Raw genomic sequence first — 20,704 nt, 5'->3', positions numbered from 1 at the left:
CCTGGAGCCACCTGTGAGGAGCATCTGAGGGAGCTGGGGTTGTCTGGGGAGAAAAGGAGGCTAAGAGGAGACTGTATTTCTCTCTACAACTACCTGAAAAGAGGTTGTAGCAAGGTAGATTATTGGTCCCTTCTCCCAAGTAACAAGTGAGAGGATGAGAGGAAATGGCCTCGATTGCCCCAGAGGAGGTTCAAATTGGATGTTAGGAAAAACTCCATCAAAAGGGTTGTTAGGCACTGAAGCAGGCTGCTGAAGGAAGTGGTTGGATCACCAGCCCTGGTAGCATTTGAAAGAAGCAGAGATGTTGTGCCTGAGGGACATGGTTTAGTGACAACTTGGTAGCGCAAGGTTAACAGTTGGACTTGGTGGTCTCAAAAGTGTCTTCCAACCGAAACAATGATGAGTCTGTTATGATTCTGCACCTTTGTTATCTTCAGTGCTGTCAAGATAACCTCCTATATACAAGGTCATTGTGGTATTTCCTTCTTTTTGCCTGTTTCTGTATCTCTTCACTTGAGTTCAGAATTGCTAATGTGCTTTTTGTTATTTCTAGGGTTCTTACTCTGAAGTCACCTCTATTAGTAATCTTGGTGTTGCCAGCAATGGACTAGTAGTTGAAAGACCTGGACATGTTTATCTAAGCTATGCAAATGGCTCTGTATGCATTGATGCTGATGGAAAGAATTCAGTCTATACCACCATCATCCACTTCGTCTGTTCCAGGGGCACTCTTGTAAGCACAAATGGTCTTTTCAGTTGGTGCTTCATTACATCATACAACGTGAAGCCTCATGAAGGGAGTCTTCTTGAGGCATTGAAATAGAGACATTTCTTTGTTGGAGTTTGTTTTGTTGTGTGGGGATTTTGTTTGGTGTGGTTTTCCTATTTACCTTACAGTGGAATGTGCCTTATACCCTCAACTTTTTATACCTTAGACTGAGGCAAAGTCTGGTTGTGCACATCTAGATTCAGTATTGAATTTCATCTGAATATCTGGATGTCAGATTCAGTTATTCACTGAAGCTTAGTTAAAGTTTTCAGTGTGACCTTCAAAATAAGTATGGGGGAGGGAAGTGGTGTGGGCCTTGTGTGCAGTTGTAGTAAAGTCTTTTAGAAGCACCTCACAGTTTTGCATGCAATGGAAAGCAATGCCTTTTACATTTCATTTGCTCTTCTCTCTGCAATCTGTTTCCAGAGCAGCAGCCCACAGTTCATAGGTGTTCAGGAATGTGTTACCACCTTCATCTGGGAAACTGAGGCTGCTTGTCCCATAAAGGAAACAAAAGATGATTCTCAGGTGAGGAGGAGGATGATAATGGTGCCACATCCAGTTGGCAGCCAGTCACAAGTGGTGTTCCCCAAGGATCAGTGCTGGGCCCAGTCCTGTTCAATATCTTTATTGATGATCTGGACGAGGGCATTGAGTCCAGCATCAGTAAGTTTGCAGATGACACCAAGCTAGGAGCAGGTGTTGATCTGTTGGAAGGTAGGAGAGCCCTGCAGAGGGACCTGGACAGGCTGGATGGGTGGGCAGAGGCCAATGGGATGAGATTTAACAAGGCCGAGTGCAGGGTTCTGCACTTCGGCCACAATAACCCCAAGCAGTGCTACAGGCTGGGGACTGAGTGGCTGGAGAGCAGCCAGGAGGAAAGGGACCTGGGGGTACTGATAGATAGTAAGCTGAAGATGAGCCAGCAGTGTGCCCAGGTGGCCAAGAGAGCCAATGGCATCCTGGCCTGCATCAGGAACAGTGTGGCCAGTAGGACAAGGGAGGTTATTCTTCCCCTGTACTCAGCACTGGTCAGGCCACACCTTGAGTACTGTGTCCAGTTCTGGGCCCCTCAATTCAAGAAAGATGTTGAGGTGCTGGAACATGTCCAGAGAAGGGCAACGAAGCTGGTGAGGGGCCTGGAACACAAATCCTATGAGGAGAGGTTGAGGGAACTGGGCCTGTTTAGCCTGGAGAAGAGGAGGCTCAGGGGTGATCTTATTACTGTCTACAACTACCTGAAGGGGCATTGTAGCCAGGTGGGGGTTGGCCTCTTCTCCCAGGTAACCAGCAATAAAACAAGGGGACACAGTCTCAAGTTGTGCCAGGGTAGGTATAGGCTGGATGTTAGGAAGAAGTTCTTCACAGAGAGAGTGATTGGCATTGGAATGGGCTGCCCAGGGAGGTGGTGGAGGCACCGTCCCTGGGGGTCTTCAAGAAAAGACTGGATGAGGCACTCAGTGCCATGGTCTGGTTGACTGGATAGGGCTGGGTGCTAGGTTGGACTTGATGATCTTGGAGGTCTCTTCCAACCTGGTTGATTCTATGATTCTATGATTCTAATTGTATTCGTAGTGTCAACACTTCTTTTTTTTGTCTAATGCTCCTGGTTGATGTGTTTCAAATGGCTCTTGGGAAAAATTAACTAGAGCCAAGTCAGAAGTTGACCATAATGGAGTCTTGTGATGTCTCATTGCCGCCTTGAAATGTTCCTGAATGGCACAGGCAGAACTTTTCAAATGTTATGTCTCACAGAACCAGTCAGGGTTGGAAGAGACCACAAGGATCAGCCAGTTCCAAACCCCTGCCATGGGCAGGGACACACTACCCTAGAGCAGACTGCCCACAGCCTCAGCCAGCCTGGCCTCAAACACCTTCAGGGATGGGGGCTCAATCACCTCCCAGGGCAACTCAGTCCAGCCTCTCACCATTCTCATGCTCAACAACTTCCTCCTTACCTCCAGCTTTGCTTCATTCCCCCTAGTCCTGTCACTCCCTGACAGCCTAAAAAGTCCCTTCCCACCTTTTTTTGAGGCCCCCTTCAAATCCTGGAAGGCCACAAGAAGGTCACCTGGGAGCCTCCTCCTCTCCAGACTGTACAGCCCCAAGTCTTTCAGTCTGTCCTCATAGCAGAGCTGCTCCAGCCTTCTGCTCATCCTTGTGGCCCTTCTTGAGAACATCTTTCTTGCTGTGGCACTGAATATTTAATTCCCTAGTAAAACTGCCATTATATGTAAGGATAGAGATTGTCCTTGTTTCTGTACACCTCAAATGAGGCTTTTGGTGTCTTTTTTTGCTGTGTGATAGTTTTTGTTTGTTTTGGGTTTATTTTTTCTTTTTTCACACTGAGACTCAGTTGCTTCTAATTGACAGGTCTCAACATAGGCATATGCTAGTTTGAGGCTAACAGGAATATTTTAGTGACAAAAGTTAGATGATAGGCTGTGAAATGGAAACAATGGCAATGTCTGTTTCACTCGTAGGCTTGCTGAGATGTACAAAAACAGGAACACAAAATATAGAAAAGACAGAGCAAAGATGACAGTGTGTGTGTGGGTCTCTGTTGTAGCCTGTGCTTTCTCCCAGGGTTTCTTCTCTGTAACATAACTGTATATTTGTGTATATAGCCAGCTGGAAGTTAAGGGATGGAGCTTTGTTTTTACAGCTTAGCACAATATACAAGCAGCTATTTACAATATATACAGCTATAGGCAGAAATATACAGGTTAAAGTTAATAGAATCATAGAACCAGCCAGGTTGGAAGAGACCTCCAAGCTCATCCAGTCAAACCTAGCACCCAGCCCTAGCCAGTCAATTAGACCATGGCACTAAGTGCCTCAGCCAGTCTTTGCTTGAACAACTCCAGGGACAGCAACTCTACCACCTCCCTGGGCAGCCCATTCCAATGTCAGTCACTCTGTCAAGAACTTCCTCCTAACAGCCAGCCTAGACTTCCCCCAGCACAACTTGAGACTGTGTCCCCTGGTACTGCTTGCCTGGAAGAAGAGACCCCCCACCCTGACATGGCTACAGCCCCCCTTCAGGTAGAATAAACTCAACAGCTCTCCCAGAAATCAGGATCCCCAGGAATTGCTCCCAACTGCTCTTCGACCTCCTTTCCACCCCTCTGCCTTGTCCCAGAGTTTGTCTTACATGCAAGGTGAGCTGTGAGGATTGGCAAGATGGGGTTAGAAAGCGGAAGGATTAGTTACACAGGAGAAACCCAGGGAGAAAGCACAGGCTCTGACAGAGACACACACACACTGTCTCCCTTGATTTGTCTTAACTGAATTCTGCATTCTTGTTCTTAAACATCTCAGCAAGCCTGTGAGTGAAGCAGGCATCACCACTGCTTCCTTTTCACAGCCTATCATCTAATTTTTCCTCACTAAAATGTTCCAGTTTGCCTCAAAATAGCACAACACATTAGTGTGAAGGCAACCCTCAAATTTCCTTGCCCTTAGCTAACCTAATAGATGTCATCTGTTAAACTGCACATTCATATGTTGGTATATGGTTGATGTCAATGGGCAACAATGCACAATGAAGTGTTACTGTTTCTAGAGCTGTATTCTGGTTGTCTAAATTGAGGTTGTTAATTGATATGCAGGCTGAGGATGTGTAAATCCTACTTTTGACTCCTTAAGTAAGAGGCGAACTTAAACAGGAGGAGGAAATAATGCTGATATGATTCTTTTGCAGTCCTGCTCTGTACGAGATCCAAACACTGGCTTCCTCTTCAACCTGCAGCCACTAGCTTCTGCAAAAGGCTATATGGCTACCGGCATTGGGAAGAAGTTCTTGGTAAGGATTCTGACTCTACAATCTATTCTCTATGGATCCTGCTGTTGCATTTTTCCAGTCGTTGCTTAGAGAGCAACTGAAGCTTTGACTCCTCTTATGAAATTTGAGTTGTCAGGATCATACTGTGCTTGAGAGGAGGAATTAAGGATGACTTGATTTGTCTCAGGGTGCTTTAAGAGCATCTTGTTCTTAGCAAACAAGGTAGCCATAGTTTTAAGGCTCTGCATGATTTTCTAGTTAAGGACTCATTTAATTGCAAGTTGTTTGTGCTGAAGAAAGGGACAGTGGAAGACTGGAAAGGGATTTAATCTGTACCTATCAGTGCTATTAATGTGGTCTGCATGTATCAGTAGGCCTAGAATGTCCACGGATACTCCCTTTTTTCAGTCTGAGGAATAAGCTTGCTGAAGCACATCTTATACTTCTAGTGACAAGAACTTGTGAAACTTGAAAGCTAAAGGGTAAGGATATTGTACCTGTAATATAGTTGGTTGCTTTGCAGTCAAGAAATGCATAGATGCTTATAGGTATCTTTTATGTATGTAAGAGACATAAATAGTATCCATGTTTCTTGCATAGGTGCAAGAAACGCAGACAAGATAATGCCTCTTGAGATAGTTCTTGACAAGTGAGTTTTACTGCTGTAGAAATGGTTATGTGGATTTTTTCTGATGCAATTAACACTGTGTACACTCACGTGTTTTCAAAACTAGCTAAACATTTGTGAAACCATGCCAGATTGTGGTGAAATCAATGGCAAAACAGCTGCTGGATGTGAAGCAGAAAACCTAACATCAGTGAGGCTGGTGGAGTTGGACAAAACCTTGTATCTGTCTAGTGAAGGGTTTCTAACTCTTACCTACAGAGGTCCTCTTCGTATGCAATCAGGTGAGTTCAGGAAATAGAGTGGATGTGAGTGCTGATACTGTACAGGCTTTGTGAATGGTCTTCATTCCTCTCTTTCTTCATGTACTAAAAGCCACTGGGCTTGGCATTAATCACTTAAGGTAGTACAAATGAAAATTTTAGGAAGAAATCAAATCATACAGAAGGTAATGGCTCAATTGTCAGTAGTACATGTACAGAGTGGCTGGAGAGCAGCCAGGCAGAAAGGGAACTGGGGGTACTGGTAGATAGTGGCTGAACATGAGGCAGCAGTGTGCCCAGGTGGCCAAGAAAGCCAATGGCATCCTGGCCTGGATCAGGAACAGTGTGGCCAGCAGGACAAGGGAGGTTATTCTGCCCCTGTACTCAGCACTGGTCAGACCACAGCTTCAGTGCTGTGTCCAGTTCTGGGCTCCTCAATTCAGGAGAGATGCTGGAAGGTGTCCAGAGAAGGGTGGTGAAGCTGGTGAGGGTCCTGGAGCGCAGCCCTGTGGGGAGAGGCTGAGGGAGCTGGGGGTGTGCAGTCTGCAGAAGAGGAGGCTCAGGGCAGACCTCATTGCTGTCTACAGCTGCCTGAAGGGAGGCTGTAGCCAGGTGGGGTTGAGCTCTGTTGCCAGGCAAGCAGCAACAGAAGAAGGGGACAGAATCTCAGGTTGTGGTAGGGGAGGTCTATGCTGGATGTTAGGAGGAAGTTGTTGTCAGAGAGAGTGATTGGCATTAGAATGGGCTGCCCAGGGAGGTGGTGGAGTTGCTGTCCCTGGAGGTGTTGAAGCAAAGCCTGGCTGAGGCACTTAGTGCCATGGTCTGGTTGATTGTCTAGGGCTGGGTGCTAGGTTGGACTGGTTATCTTGGAGTTCTCTTCCAACCTGGTTGGTTCTATGATATCAAAGAACTAGGAAGCACAGTTCAGTGCAGGTAATGATGGTCTTCAGTGTGTAAAGCTTTCTGGTCTCCCATTTGGAGGCGCAATTTTGATTTGTAGCTGATTTAGGACAGATCTGCAAACACTTGTGTATTTACAGGTAAAAACCCCTACCCGACAAAGCAATACTTTCCTTGAAGCTGTTTGCAAGAAGAAAGTGTTAGAAAATTGAAGGTAAGCATTAGCTTGAATTAGAGTTCAAATATTCCTGTGTGAACCAGCATATTGTCTGTTTTACAGGAGCATCAGACACATTCACAGTGACTTTCCTCTGCAATGATTCCTATCCTGGGGAGCTGAAGTTTGTGCGTGAAGAGATAAACAGTTTGCTGAGCATCCATGATACTTTTTTTGAGTTTCACACAGCATTGGCCTGTGCTCCTGCCCCTGTTGACTGCCAGGTGACAGGTAAATAACTGGAAATGGAGTAGGCTCTTTCCCAGCAAGTGTTTAAAGGTCTAACTGAATAGCAAATTTCTGTAGAGGAGATCTTAATACCTGCTGTGAAGACATTTGGAGGACCTGAAGTCTTCACAGAAGTTGTGGAGAGGAAAAGGAGGTAACTTCTTTGAAGCAGGTTTAACTTACAAAGGCAGGCGAGAAGCAAACGTTGAACATAAGAGCTGATAATTGCTTTGGAAACCTTTGATACTTACCATGACTGGGTGCTGCTTCAGCCCAACCCTAAAGGAAGAAATAAGGTTAATTTAGTGTTGTCCTCACTGGAGAAATGCACCTGAACTGTGGAGTAGTTGCCTGTGGGAAGGAACTGCTAAGGGAACTCTGTTCTGCGTTTGGTGTAGTGATATATGTAATGGAAACAGTATGATCTATAATGTGATTCTGTGAATCACTTTGCATTGTTTGGATGAATAAATGCCTGGATGCATTGCTGTGCAGCCTGCCCTAGGTGCTGCTGCTTTGGCAGGAGGGTTACACTGGATCTCTGGAGGTCCCTTCCAACCCCTGATGTTGTGTGATTCTGTGACACGTGTATCCTTTCCAACCCAGCAGTGCTGCAAGTATCTAATAGATTATCTTGCAGCTCACTGTATGTACCACATCTTTTTTAGATGCTGCTGGCAATGAGTATGACTTGAGTGACTTGAGCAAAGAGAATGAACCATGGGTTGCTATAGACACTTCCAAGGAAGCAAAGAGAAGAACATTTTTCCTGAATGTCTGCAAGCCTTTGCCCAGTGTGTCTGGATGCCCTGGTAAGTCGAGTAGCAAGCATTTTAAGTGGTTATTACTGATGCAAGACCTTGTATACAGAATGACATCCCTGTTTCTTTCAGTCAGTGTGATGATTTGGGTGTTACCTGCCCCCCCCACACGTAAGACAAATCAGCCAGACTAGACCTGATCTCTTTTTATGACCAGCTGCCCTGCCTGGTGAATGTGGGGAAGGCTGTGGATGTAGTCTACTTGAACTTCAGCAAGGCCTTCAACACTCTTTGCCATAGCAAACTCCTGGCAAAGCTGGCAGCCTGTGGCTTGGACAGGGGCACTCTGTGCTGGCTAAGAACTGGCTGGATGGCCAGGCCTAGAGAATGGTGGTGAATGGAGCCACTCTGGTTTAGTTAGCCACACTTTGGGCACCAAAATAAGGATGTGACTGTTTGTGTGTTACCTGCTCCTCCACTCTTATAGAATCACCCAGACTAGACTCAAAAGCTGGAAATTAAAGAATGAAGCTTTATATTTAGAGCTCAGCACAATATCCAAGCAGGTATTTACAATCTATACAGCTATAGACAGAAACAGACAAGGTAAAAAGGTCATACAGAAACACAACAGCCCTCCCAGAAACCAGAGTCCCCAGGAGGGGCTCCCAACCACCCTTCCACCTCCTTTCCACCCCTCTACCTTAACTCAGACTTTGCCTTATGTTCAAGGTGAGTTTGGAGGATTGGCCAGGGGGGTTAGAAAGCAGAAAGATTAGTTACACAGACAGCAGGTTAGGGAGAGAAGTGCAGGCAGCCAGAGCCCTCTGCTCATCCTTGTGGCCCTTCTTTGGGCATGCTCCAGTATCTCCACATCCCTCCTGTAATAGAGGCTCCAGAATTGGATGCAGTACTCCAGGTGGGGTCTCAGCAGAGCGCAGCAGAGAGGGAGAATCTCCTCCCTGGCCCTGCTGGCCACACTTCTGCTACAGCCCAGGCTCTGATTTGCTTTCTGGGCAGCAAGTGCACACTGCTGGCTCCTGTTGAGCTTCTCATCCACTAGCACCGCCAAGTCCCTTTCCTCTTCAAGAGTTTGTGAAGCAGTGTCCTGCTCCAGGAGTTTGAGACAGTCTATTTTAATGTTCAAAGCTCTCATAAACCTGCTCCATTATGTTGTTTTGCAATAAACTTCAGTTATCAAAGCATGGAAGTGTAGGGATTGGAAGGGACCTTTGGAGATCCAGTCCAATCCATCTGCTAAAGCAGGTTTCCTTAAGTTGCACAGGAAGATTTCCAGGTGGGTTTTGAAAGTTACCAGATAAGAGTAATTCACAGCCTTTCCAGGTAATCTGCTTCAGTCACTTGTTCCTGCTCTGTCACCCTCAAAGTTTTCCCTCCTGTTTGGGTGGGACCTAACCTTTGAGCTAAACACAGGCTTTTTCTTCTTCCTTTAGGTGGAGCCATAGGATCTTGTGTGAAATACACTGATAGAAGCCAGAACCTTGGAGTCATTCAGCTAAACCCGCAGGCTGCTACTGATGGGTCATTAAGCATTATTTACTTGAATGGTGACCCATGCAAAGATAAGCACCGTTTCTCCACACGGATCATCTTCCAGTGCGGTCAAACAATGGTAATTTTATGTGCCAATTGCTCTTAATGAGGGTTTTTGGAGCTTAGACTTAAAATAGACAGTGTTTGTTCCCTTTGGAATGAAGGGGCTGGCTCTAAAAGTAATATCTTCCATACAAAGCTCTCTCTTGTGTCTCCTTAGAACTGCTTTCCAGAGCTTGGAGAATACAGCAGTGAATTCTGTCAGGGAATCCTGTGAGCCACCAAAACTAGCTCTTTTCTGAAACTGAGTACTGAAATGTGATAGTGGGAATCATAGACAGCAATCTTTATGTAAGTTTTGAACTGTGCAATGTAATTGTTAGTGAGCCTTGTTTGTGTGTCTCTCTCCTGTAGGGCTCACCAGTGTTTGAGCAACAGGATGACTGTGAGTTCGTGTTTGTTTGGCGGACCTTGGCTGCATGTCCTGTTCACAAAGCAGATGGTAAGTGTAGTTACTTTAGCTTTAAGTCTCAAACAAATCTCTACAAGAGGTGCTTACTGAATCTGTTTGTTTCTTGCCTTGTGAATCTTCAATTCACAAGAGATGTTAAGATACTGGAATGTGTCCAGAGAAGGGTGATGAAGCTGGTGAGGGGCCTGGAGCACAGCCCTGTGAGGAGAGGCTGAGGGAGCTGGGGGTGTGCAGCCTGCAGAAGAGGAGGCTCAGGGCAGACCTCATTGCTGTCTACAACTCCCTGAAGGGAGGCTGTAGCCAGGTGGGGTTGGTCTCTTCTGCCAGGCAAGCAGCAACAGAAGAAGGGGACACAGTCTCAAGTTGTGCTGGGGGAGGTCTAGGCTGGATGTTAGGAGGAAGTTGTTGTCAGAGAGAGTGATTGGCATTGGAATGGGCTGCCCAGGGAGGTGGTGGAGTCACTGTCCCTGGAGGTGTTCAAACAAAGTCTGGATGGATCACTTAGTGCCATGGTCTGGTTGATTGTCTAGGGCTGGGTGCTAGGTTGGCCTGGATGATCTTGGAGGTCTCTTCCAACCTGCTTGATTCTGATTCTATGATTCCGTGATACTGGCTTGTGGAGGAATGCCTCTTCTGAGCTTTAAGCCAATTAAGAGTCATGCCTAATGTAATAAGTACAGCTTAAGATGACAGGCAAATGTACTTCCTTATGCAGGGAAAGAAGATAGAGTAATAGTACTGCATCTGACAAATTAAAATGCTATATTATTAAATCCCAGGTAGACTTGCCTGTGGTCTGTAAATGTTAAAGAAGCATTCCTTTTCATGAGGATTGTGGTTGATGTTATGCCTAGTAAGTCATTCCCTGTCCACTACTGAGGGTGGGAAGCTACACTATAACCTTAACCCTTGTTAGACAATCTGGGAGAGACCAGCATGAGAGTATCAGAGTTCACAACTGACTCCAGACACAGAAGAGGAAACCCCAGGATCCAGTTCTGGTAATTGGTTCTTAGAGGGGAAGTCAAATGTGCAGGTATCGTCTCTGTCTCTTCAGGATCTCTTTTCTAACTTGTTTATCATGCCTTATGAAATGTCCAGACTTCCTGGTGCAGCAGACCTGGATGTTAGTGAAACTGTCACTGATCTTATATTGCTAAGAGGAATGTTTCCAGTGCACACAATTAACTGTACAGGACACTGGTGACAAGAGTTGTGGTTTTGAAGGCAGGGAAACTGACTTTTTAATGTTGTGCCAACTTGTTGAATGATTGAGGGGAGCATAGTAATCATGTGATTGAAAAAAGGAAATATCAGATTGTAAAGACTTCAGGATATTGAGCAAAGATTCACTTTAGTGAGGACTTGATCAGCAGCAAAGTTACTGATGTCTATGAGCTGATAGGACTTGTGAAACTAGAATTTTCCTAAACCTTTTCTGCATCTTGTAAGACTCCTAAGCTATAGCTAACATATCCTGTGATCAGTCATTTTGTAACTCAGCAGACTTCATAGCTGTTAAAAGGTGATGCAAGACTGACATCAACAACTTCTGCTTTGGCCTTATGACCTTGCTGTCTTTCCAGGTAATTAAGCAAGTGCTGTACTTAGTGTCTCTGGTTCCATACTTAACCTTTAGCATGGCTGAAGAACAAACCTGCAAGGCCACGTTGAAGTTTTTTGAACCTCAGTGACTCTTTTGTCTTGCTTTAGTGGCAGTTATAAAATGTGTAGCCTAGCATCATGGAGCACAGCCCTTTGAGGAGAGGCTGAGGGAGCTGGGGGTGTGCAGCCTGCAGAAGAGGAGGCTCAGGGCTGACCTCATTGCTGTCTATAACTACCTGCAGGGAGGCTGTAGCCAGGTAGGGTTGGTCTCTTCTGCCAGGCAAGCATCAACAGAAGAAGGGGACACAGTCTCAAGTTGTGCCAGGGGAGGTCTAGGCTGGATGTTGTTAGGAAGTTTTTGGCAGAGAGAGTGATTTGCATTGGAATGGGCTGCCCAGGGAGGTGGTGGAGTTGCTGTGCCTGGAGGTGTTGAAGCAAAGCCTGGCTGAGGCACTTAGTGCCATGGTCTGGTTGATTGTCTAGGGCTGGGTGCTAGGTTGGACTGGATGATGATGGAGGTTTCTTGCAACCTGGTTGATTCTATGATTCTAATTGTGCTAAGTGCATTTGGATGGCTCATAGATATTAAATTGTATTTTAAATTCTTAACTCTCTTTAAAGGAAAAAATTGCCAAGTGGAAGATCCAAGATATGGTCATGTTTATGACCTGAAGCCACTTTCCAATAAAGACATAAAAGTGAGCACAGATGAGTATGACTACTACTTCAGAGTTTGTGGAGCAATCACAGAACCTTGCAAATCAGAGGCTGTCAATGTGTCATCATGTCAAGTAAAGAAGATGGACAATACCTTCAGAAAAGTAGCAGGTAAAGCACTTGATTGGAAGGGAGAAGGAACTTAGAAGATGGGAAGATTAACCAGGGTCTGATTGAAGTTACTGTGTTGTACAAAGCGGGGTTCTTGGCAGTGTTGTGCATCTTTGGAGGTAGAACACTCTACCACTCTTGCTTCATGTTTAAATCATGTCTTGTATATAGTTATCTTGCCACTGTTATCTTGAGAGAGCTCCACCCTGCTTCTAAATGACTAGGCCACAAATTTAGAGGAAGGCTGTGGTCTTTCAGCACTTAGCTGTGCATCTTATTGCTGTCTATGTAACACTGTTGCCAGAGGCATTTGACGCCGTTTCCCACAGCATTCTGCTGGAGCAGCTGGCAGCTCATGGCTTAGACAGGTGGACTCTTGGCTGAGTTAAAAACTGCCTGGATGGCTGAGCCCAGAGAGTTGTGGTCAGTGGGGTTAAATCCAGCTGGCAACCAGTCACAAGTGGAGACCCTCAGGGCTCACTTTTGGGGCCAGTCTTGTTTAATCTCTTCATCCATGACCTGGCTGAGGTGATCAAATGCACCCTCAGCAGGTTTGCAGATGACACCAAGTGAAGCAGAAGTGTCAATCTGCTGCAGGGTAGGAAGGCCCTGCAGAGGGATTGGGACAGGCTGGAGCCATGGGCTGAGGCCAATCACATGAGGTTTAGCAAGGCCAAGTGCCAGGTCATGCACTTTGGCCACAACCACCCCAGCAGCCCTACAGGCTGGGGGAGGAGTGGCTGGAGAGCTGCCTGGCGGGAAGGGACTTGGGGGTGTTGGTGGCCAGCAGCTGACCATGAGCCAGCAGTGTGCCCAGGTGGCCAAGAAAGCCAACAACATCCTGGCCTGTCTCAGCAATGGTGTGGCCAGCAGGAGCAGGGAGGTGGTCATGCCCCTGTACTCAGCATTGGTGAGACCACACCTCGGGTGCTGTGTCCAGTGTTGGTCACCACAGTATAGGAGGGACATTGAGGTGCTGAAGTGGGTGCAGAGAAGGGTGAGGAGGCTGGGGAGAGATCTGGCAAATATGGCCTGTGAGGAGTGGCTGAGGGAGCTGGAGGTGTTTAGTCTGGAGAAGAGGAGGCTGAGAGGGGACCTTATTGCCCTCTACAGCTACCTAGAAGGAGGTTGTAGTGAGGCTGGAGCTGGTCTCTTCTCCCAAATTACTAATGATAGGACAAGAGGAAATGGCCTCAAGTTGTGTCAGGGGAGGTTGAGGTTGGATGTTGGGAGGAAGTTCATTACTGAGCACTGGAACAGGCTGCCCAGGGAGGTGGTGGAGTTGCCATCCCTGGAGGTGTTTAAAAGGAGAGTGGATGTGGTGCTTGAGGCTATGGTCTGGTGATGAAGGCTGCTGGGATGAAGGTTGGAGTGGATGATCCTAGCATAGCGATTCCTAGTGATTAGATGTGCTGAGGGCTTTGGTTTAGTCAAGGACTTGTCAGTGTGAAACTCATGACTGGATTCAATGAGCTTGAAAGGCTTCTCCAATCTAAGAGATTCTGTGATTACTGCAGTCCTATGTATTTACTGTATCACCTGATCATTTTCTCTCAACTCTTTGCTTCTAGGCTTGGTTACAGAAAATCTGACTTTCAGGAATGGTTTAATAATGATTAACTACACCAATGGAGAAAAATGTCATAAAATATATGAAAGATCAACTGCCATTTTATTCTACTGTGACAAGACTACATCTGAGGTTAGTTTCAAAATGTGCATCCTGTGTATATTGTTTTCCAGAGTTATCCTTTTAATATGTGGGAAGAACATGAACTTCCTGCAAGGACTGCCTAATCATGCAGATCATCCTGATCAGGCAGGAGTTTTGAAAGGCCCTCTGAGTTGTCAAAAAATGAGGACTGGTTTTAATTTCATGTTTAATGAGGGTGCATTTGTCTTGCCTCAGGAAAGTCAGGGCATGTTGTTCCTTTTAGAGGATGCCTGCCATTAGCAGTGCTTTTGGAGACGTTGGAAAGAGATGTTCTCCCAGAAGTAGCAACCGTTTCTTAGTAAGAAATAAAGGGTATGAGAACATAGGTGCAGGAAAGCAGGTATTGGATGGCCAGACCAAAACAAGATCATTGCTTGGCTGTTAATATTTCTCCCTGTACTTGGGTTTTCCTGCCTTTTTTTAGTGATGGTGGCTATAGTTAGTTTTGCTTTTCCCCTTTATTTCTTGGAGGAGGCAGAAGCTCTTATTGGTTGCTCTTTTGTCAGAGGGGTGCATGTAGGTGAATTCAGCTTTTAGAAGAATCATAGAATCAACCAGGTTGGAAGAGATCTCCAAGATCATCCAGCCCTAGCCAGCCAACCAGACCATGGCATGAAGTGCCTCATACAGATTTTACTTGATCACCTTCAGGGACAGCAACTCCACCACCTCTCTGGGCAGCCCATTCCAGTGGCAAATTACTCTCTCTGTAAAGAACTTCTGTAAAGAAGCCATGATTTCAGGTGATCAGAGGTGCTGACTGCCTCTAATATACGTAAATACAAGTCCCTGGATCTTCCAGTTCTGGGCTCCTCAGTTCAAGAGAGATGTTGAGATACTGGAATGTGTCCAGAGAAGGGTGATGAAGCTGGTGAGGGGCCTGGAGCACAGCCCTGTGAGGAGAGGCTGGGGGTGTGCAGCCTGCAGAAGAGGAGGCTCAGGGCTGACCTCATTGCTGTCTACAACTCCCTGAAGGGAGGCTGTAGCCAGGTAGGGTTGGTCTCTTCTGCCAGGCAAGCGGCAACAGAAGAAGGGGACAGAGTCTGAAGTTGTGGCAGGGCAGGTCTATGCTGGATGTTAGGAGGAAGTTGTTGTCAGAGAGAGTGATTGGCATTGGAATGGGCTGCCCAGCGAGGTGGTGGAGTCACTGTTCCTGGAGGTGTTCAAGCAAAGCCTGGCTGAGGCACTTAGTGCCGTGGTCTGGTTGACTGGCCAGGGCTGGGTGCTAGGTTGGCCTGGATGATGTTGGAGTTCTCTTCCAACCTGGTTAGTTCTATGATTCTTGAAGCCAGACTGAGATACTCTGTTAACTTCCATGTATCTACATGAGAAGCAAATGCCTTTTGTGTTTTGGTCTTTCAGCCTGTGTTTTTGAAAGAAACTCCAGACTGTACCTACATGTTTGAATGGCATACTCAATATGCTTGCCCACCTGTTAAATCTACTGAGTGCTCCTACAAGTAAGTTGTTTCCACAAGCTTAAAATGGAGAAACAAAATGAGACCCTTATTGCAACTCAGTGCAATGCTGCCACTTAGCTGTTGTGTTTTGACAGTAGTAACAAGGTCGTGTGATGCTTAATGACAGTGCTGTGTGTTTTAAGTGACTGTTGCAATCTGTACTTCCTAAAACTAATTTCACTGAAGAAAAATGTTGTCTTGGGTTCAAATGCAGGTTCCCAGAGACTCTAATAAATTTAATAGACCCAATGACAATTTATAGAATTTATAGAGTGCCCTCCCCTCTTCCCCCCCTCCTTTTCCCAAAGATAGGGAGAGAGAAAAGAGATAAGCACACCCCAATAAATCAATCTCACTCGATTTGGAAGTTAAAAAGGAAAAGTTTAACAATAACTTAGAAAAGGTATTGGCGGTAGGGGAGTTTACAAAGGATAAGGAAGGGAAAACAGCAAAATACAAAAAGGGATGGATACAACCCGAGCAGTGTGATGGTGTCTCTGCCTCATGGCTGCCACGTGGTGTGCTGGTGTGCAGTGTGAGTGTGTGTGTCAAGAGGGAGCCAAGGCAAAAGAGGAAGAGACAGGGAGCTCCTGTCTCTTTTATACCACAGGAAGTGGGGGGAGTGGGCTAACCGTCACCTGGAGTGTGGCCCACCCCTGGGGAGGGGCCAAGACCCCTAGGGTCAGGTTCAGGGTTACTCCCCCAGGAGTGTTAACCCTATCCAAATGTGTTCTTTGAGCTTCCTTTGGGAAATAACCTGAGTATTGAAGTGAACTGTTGGGTATTCAATCATTTGTGGTTGAGCTCTGAGTATGTTAGGTTGATAGTTGTCTAGTTACTGTGTAACTATTGGCCCTTGTGGCCAAGAAGGCCAATAGGATGTTGGGGTGTATTAAGAAGAGCGTGTCTGGCAGAGCAAGGGATCTACTCCTGCCCCTCTATTCTGCCCTGCTGAGACCTCATCTTGAATACTGCCTTCAGTTTTGGGCTCCCCAGTTGAAGAAGGACAGGGATCTGCTGGAGAGGGTCCAGCAGAGAGCTACGAAGATGATTAGGGGACTGAAGGGCATGGCTTATGAGGAGAGGCTGAGGGACCTGGGCCTGTTTAGTCTGGAGAAGAGAAGACTTAGAGGGGATTTAATAAATGTTTATGAACATCTGAGGGCTGGACAGGAGGGGGGGGACAGGCTCTGCTCACTGCTCCCTGAGACAGGTCAAGGAGCAATGGGGGTGTAAGTTGCAGCACAGAAGGTTGCACCTCAACACAAGGGGGAACTTCTTTACTGTAAGGGTCACAGAGCACTGGAACAGGCTTCCCAGAGAGGTTGTGGAGTCTCCTCTGGATAATTTCAAGGCCTGTCTGGATGCATTCCTCAGTGATCTGTGCTAGACTGTGTGATCCTGCTCTGGCAGGGGGGTTGAACTCGATGATCTCCTTGGGTCCTTTCCAAACCCTAACATCCTGTGAGCCTGTGAACTGCAGGTAATTCAAAGAATGGAATTGCTGTCCATTTGAAACTAACACCAAACAAAGATTCATTAAATTGTCACCTGTCAAAAGCAATTGATAAATTGGAGTCAAATGTGGCTAAAGATTGGTCCAGAATTTTAAACTCCGGCATCACGATAGGTTTCTGCCCTGATGCAAAGCAATCTCCTGTAACTCTGCATTTGTGCTTGCCATAAGTCTGGTGCAGATTCCTTTTTCAGCCCAATATAGGCAGTGTTATTAGGTTAAAAAATGACTGTAGTAACTTAATCATTGCAACTTACTGGTTTTGTTGTTTGGGTTTTTTTTTTAAATGCTTCTTAGTTTAAATCCTTTGTTTCTCTTACAGGGATGACCAAGGAAACTTCTATGACTTTTCATCTCTGACACGACACAGAGAAAATTGGGAGGCAATTGCTCTGTCTGCTTCAGCACAGAAATACTACATTAATATCTGCAGGCCCCTAGTACTATACAATGCTGCACGTAAGAGTAAAACACCAACATGTTCTCACTGTAGCTAGGGGAGGTTGTGATGGTTTGGGTGTTACCTGCCCCCCCGCACTGAAGAAAATCACTCAGACTAGACTCAGCACAGCTGGGAATTAGAATGAAGCTTTATGTTTACAGCTTAGCTCAATATCCAAGCAGATACTTATAATATATACAGCTAGAGACAGACAAGTTAAAAAGTAACACAGAAACACAGCAGCCCTCCCAGAAACCAGAGTCCTCAGGAGGGGCTCCCAACCACCCTTCCACCTCCCTTCTACCCCTCTAACTTATCCCAGACTTTACCTTACATTCAAAGTGAGTTTGGAGGATTGGCCAGGGCGGGTAGGAAGCATAAAGATTGGTCACATAGCAGGTTAGAGAGAGAAGGGAGGCAGACAGAGAGCAACTCTGACATTTATCTTTGTGTTCTTGTTCTTAGCTCAGCAAGCCTATGAGTGAAGTAGCCATCACCATTATTTCCTTTTCACAGCTATAATCTAATTCCTCTCACTAAAACATCCCTGCTAGGCTCAGAGTAGCAGAGGGGTGAGTGGTAGAACATTACCCTTGGCTGCTGTTCAGACTGAAAAAAATCAAAGCCAAAGTATATGGAGACAGTGGTGTGATTTTTGGTACCAAAGGGAAGGGTAAGTTGTGAGCCTGATTTCCATCTGCTTGGCAGATGAGATTCACTAACAGCTCTTATATTCTGACTTCAGCACCCTACCCTCTCCCATCTTTATTCAAACTCCACTATATCATTAAATATTAAAATGATCTTTTTGGCACAAGATGTTTGCTTAGTATCTTCTGACTGCTTTTGTGTTTTGTGCAGCAGAAGACTAGGTAACAGACTGTAGCCTTTCAGTCTGTGTATTAGTCTACTTCCCTAGTAGTGAGGGCCATTACTTTCTGCATGTCCTTGGCTGGAGTGGCAGGCTGGATGAGTGGCAGAGGCCAATGGGATAGATTTAACAAGGCCAAGTGCAGGGTTCTACACTTTAGCCACAACAACCCCGAGCAGTGCTCCAGGCTAGGGATGGAGTAGCTGGAGAGCGGCCAGGCAGAAAGGGACCTGGGGGTACTGGTAGATAGTAGCTGAAGATGAGCCAGCAGTGTGCCCAGGTGGGCAGGAGAGCCAATGGCATCCTGGCCTGGATCAGGAACAGTGTAGCCAGTAGGATGAGGGAGGTTATTCTTCCCCTGTCAGATTCAGCACTGGTCAGGCCACTCCTTGAGTGCTGTGTCCAGTTCTGGGCTCCTCAATTCAAGAGAGATGTTGAGGTGCTGGAAGGTGTCCAGAGAAGGGCAACAAAGCTGGTGAGGGTCCTGGAGCACAGCCCTGTGAGGAGAGGCTGAGGGAGCTGGGGGTGTGCAGCCTGCAGAAGAGGAGGCTCAGGGCGGACCTCATTGCTGCCTACAACTACCTGAAGGGAGGCTGTAGCCAGGTGGGGTTGGGCTCTGCTGCCAGGCAGGCAGCAACAGAAGAAGGGGACACAGTCTCAAGTTGTGCCAGGGGAGGTCTATGCTGGATGTTAGGAGGAAGTTCCTGGCAGAGAGAGAGTGATTGGCATTGGAATGGGCTGCCCAGGGAGGTGGTGGAGTTGCTGTCCCTGGAGGTGTTGAAGCAAAGCCTGGATGAGGCACGTAGTGCCACGGCCTGGTTGATTGGACAGGGCTGGGTGCTAGGTTGGACTGGATGATCTTGGAGGTTTCTTCCAACCTGATGGATTTTATGATCCCCTGAGTGAAACAGTTACTGTTACTGGTGATTTCTTACTTTAACAAAAAAAGCACCCTGGTGATCATGGTTTGGGCAGTGACATGGACATACATCAGCCTTTACATACCTGAACGTAGCATGGGAGAGTTAGTAGGAAAGTAGCATAGGAGAGCCTTAATAGCATTTGGAGTAACATTTCTGGTTTTGTTCATCTGTACAGACTCCTGTCCTTCTGATGCTGCTGCTGCTCTCGTGGAGGGTACAAGATGTACAAGTCTTGGACAAGTGGTTGATGGTCCCCGCTGGGAGAACTCTGTTTCTGTTCTGAAATACGTTAACGGAGAGCTGTGTCCAGATGGAATTCGCAGGAGAGCAACAATATTGCGCCTCAAGTGTGACGAAAACAGAATTGTGAGTGGCCTTGTTCTGATGGGCTTCTGTGCTTTCATGACTTCTTACTACCACTGCAGCTGTGTGAGGAATGCTGGGCAGTTCTCACCGACTCCCTAGTTGTCTGTAGTGGGGTGGGAGCGAGTCCTGTAAGCAGACTGACCTGTGAGTGCTGGATCTTTAAGGTGTGGAGCAGTTTTTAAGAGATGGTTTTGTACAATCTGCTAGCACAGATTTTATTATCTGTGGTGGTTTCAGATTGTCTGATTTGTCTTGAAGATGAATGGATGGGAGGCTTCAAGGTGATCTTCCAGAATCTGAAGGGGGCCTACAGAAAAGCTGGGGAGGGACTTTTTAGGCTCTCAGGGAGTGACAGGACTAAGGGGAATGGAGCAAAGCTGGAGGTGGGGAGGTTCAGAGTGGCTGTGAGGAGGAAGTTGATTAGCATGAGAGTGGTGAGAGGCTGGACTGGGTTGCCCAGGGAGGTAGTTGAGGCCCCATGGCTGGAGGTGTTTAAGGCCAGGCTGGCTGAGGCTGTGGTCAGGGTGGTCTAGGGTAGGGTGTCCCTGCCCATGGCAGCAGGGTTGGCTATTGGCTGTGTAGTTCTTTTACACTGGCCACTAGGACATTTTTATAACAGAGATTGATGAGGTATTGGAAAGGGCTGCCCAGGGAGGTAGTTGAGTCACCAACCCTGGATGTGTTTAAATGGTGTTTGGGTGTGAAGCCTGGGGATATGGTTTCAGGGTGACCCTTGTAGAGTAGGGTTACCTGTTGACCTGATGATCCCAAGGGTGTTCCCCAACCTGAACGTTTCTGTGTGATTCTGTCATTAAGTACTCTTCCATTTGAGATGTCTTATCCTCACCTTTTGGATTTTCTGTTACATTGGGCTCTCATTTAATCAATTTAATTGCTTCTTATACCGATTCTTTGCTGTTGTGTTTTTGAAATTGTCACAGTTAAGTATTCTGCCTTTGCCTTAATTTAAGCCATGATGCTCTGTCAGGCCTTGGGACAGGCATTTGAATTGAGCTCAGCTACAGGCTTCAGCATGAAATCTTAGCTACTCTCTCATGAAATCTTATCAGTACCACTCTGCAGAGATGTTGCTGTCTCCACTGTTCCATGTTTAGGAATCGAAGCCAGAACTGATAATGGCCATTGAAGACTGTGAATATACATTCTTGTGGTTCACTGCTGCTGCATGTCCTCTTAAAATCAATGTGCAAGATGACTGCCGGGTCACCAATCCTGCAACAGGTAAGGAGGAAACCTCAGGGGTTTGTATGTGGAAGAGGCACTACTGCATTTTTGTTCATGAGGGACTTCATTAGAAAAGACATTCTCTGGATAGTGACCAACAAGCTTTATTGGGGCATAGAAATACCTTCTGAGGTAGTGCAGTGTCACTTTGAATGTAGTGT

General features: G+C 46.4%; 1 protein-coding gene across 1 annotated transcript in view; it reads left to right on the top strand.

Annotated features, from left to right (window-relative positions):
• IGF2R (insulin like growth factor 2 receptor) overlaps positions 1 to 20,704 on the top strand; it is an 80,964-nt gene that overhangs the window by 33,946 nt on the left and 26,314 nt on the right. The window contains exons 19-32 of the mRNA XM_064158187.1: positions 554 to 733; positions 1,196 to 1,297; positions 4,473 to 4,574; positions 5,288 to 5,462; positions 6,622 to 6,789; positions 7,455 to 7,598; positions 9,002 to 9,180; positions 9,516 to 9,603; positions 11,800 to 12,006; positions 13,578 to 13,708; positions 15,083 to 15,180; positions 17,019 to 17,155; positions 19,108 to 19,298; positions 20,414 to 20,540. Of these exons, the coding sequence (XP_064014257.1) occupies positions 554 to 733; positions 1,196 to 1,297; positions 4,473 to 4,574; positions 5,288 to 5,462; positions 6,622 to 6,789; positions 7,455 to 7,598; positions 9,002 to 9,180; positions 9,516 to 9,603; positions 11,800 to 12,006; positions 13,578 to 13,708; positions 15,083 to 15,180; positions 17,019 to 17,155; positions 19,108 to 19,298; positions 20,414 to 20,540 (2,029 nt within the window). The remainder of the gene's footprint in view (positions 1 to 553; positions 734 to 1,195; positions 1,298 to 4,472; positions 4,575 to 5,287; positions 5,463 to 6,621; positions 6,790 to 7,454; positions 7,599 to 9,001; positions 9,181 to 9,515; positions 9,604 to 11,799; positions 12,007 to 13,577; positions 13,709 to 15,082; positions 15,181 to 17,018; positions 17,156 to 19,107; positions 19,299 to 20,413; positions 20,541 to 20,704) is intronic.

The sequence above is a fragment of the Pogoniulus pusillus genome, chromosome 18, assembly GCF_015220805.1.
Source record: "Pogoniulus pusillus isolate bPogPus1 chromosome 18, bPogPus1.pri, whole genome shotgun sequence".
NCBI lineage: Eukaryota > Metazoa > Chordata > Aves > Piciformes > Lybiidae > Pogoniulus > Pogoniulus pusillus.
The sequence above is the reverse complement of the archived record's forward strand: the minus strand, read 5'-3'. Positions and strand labels throughout refer to the sequence as shown.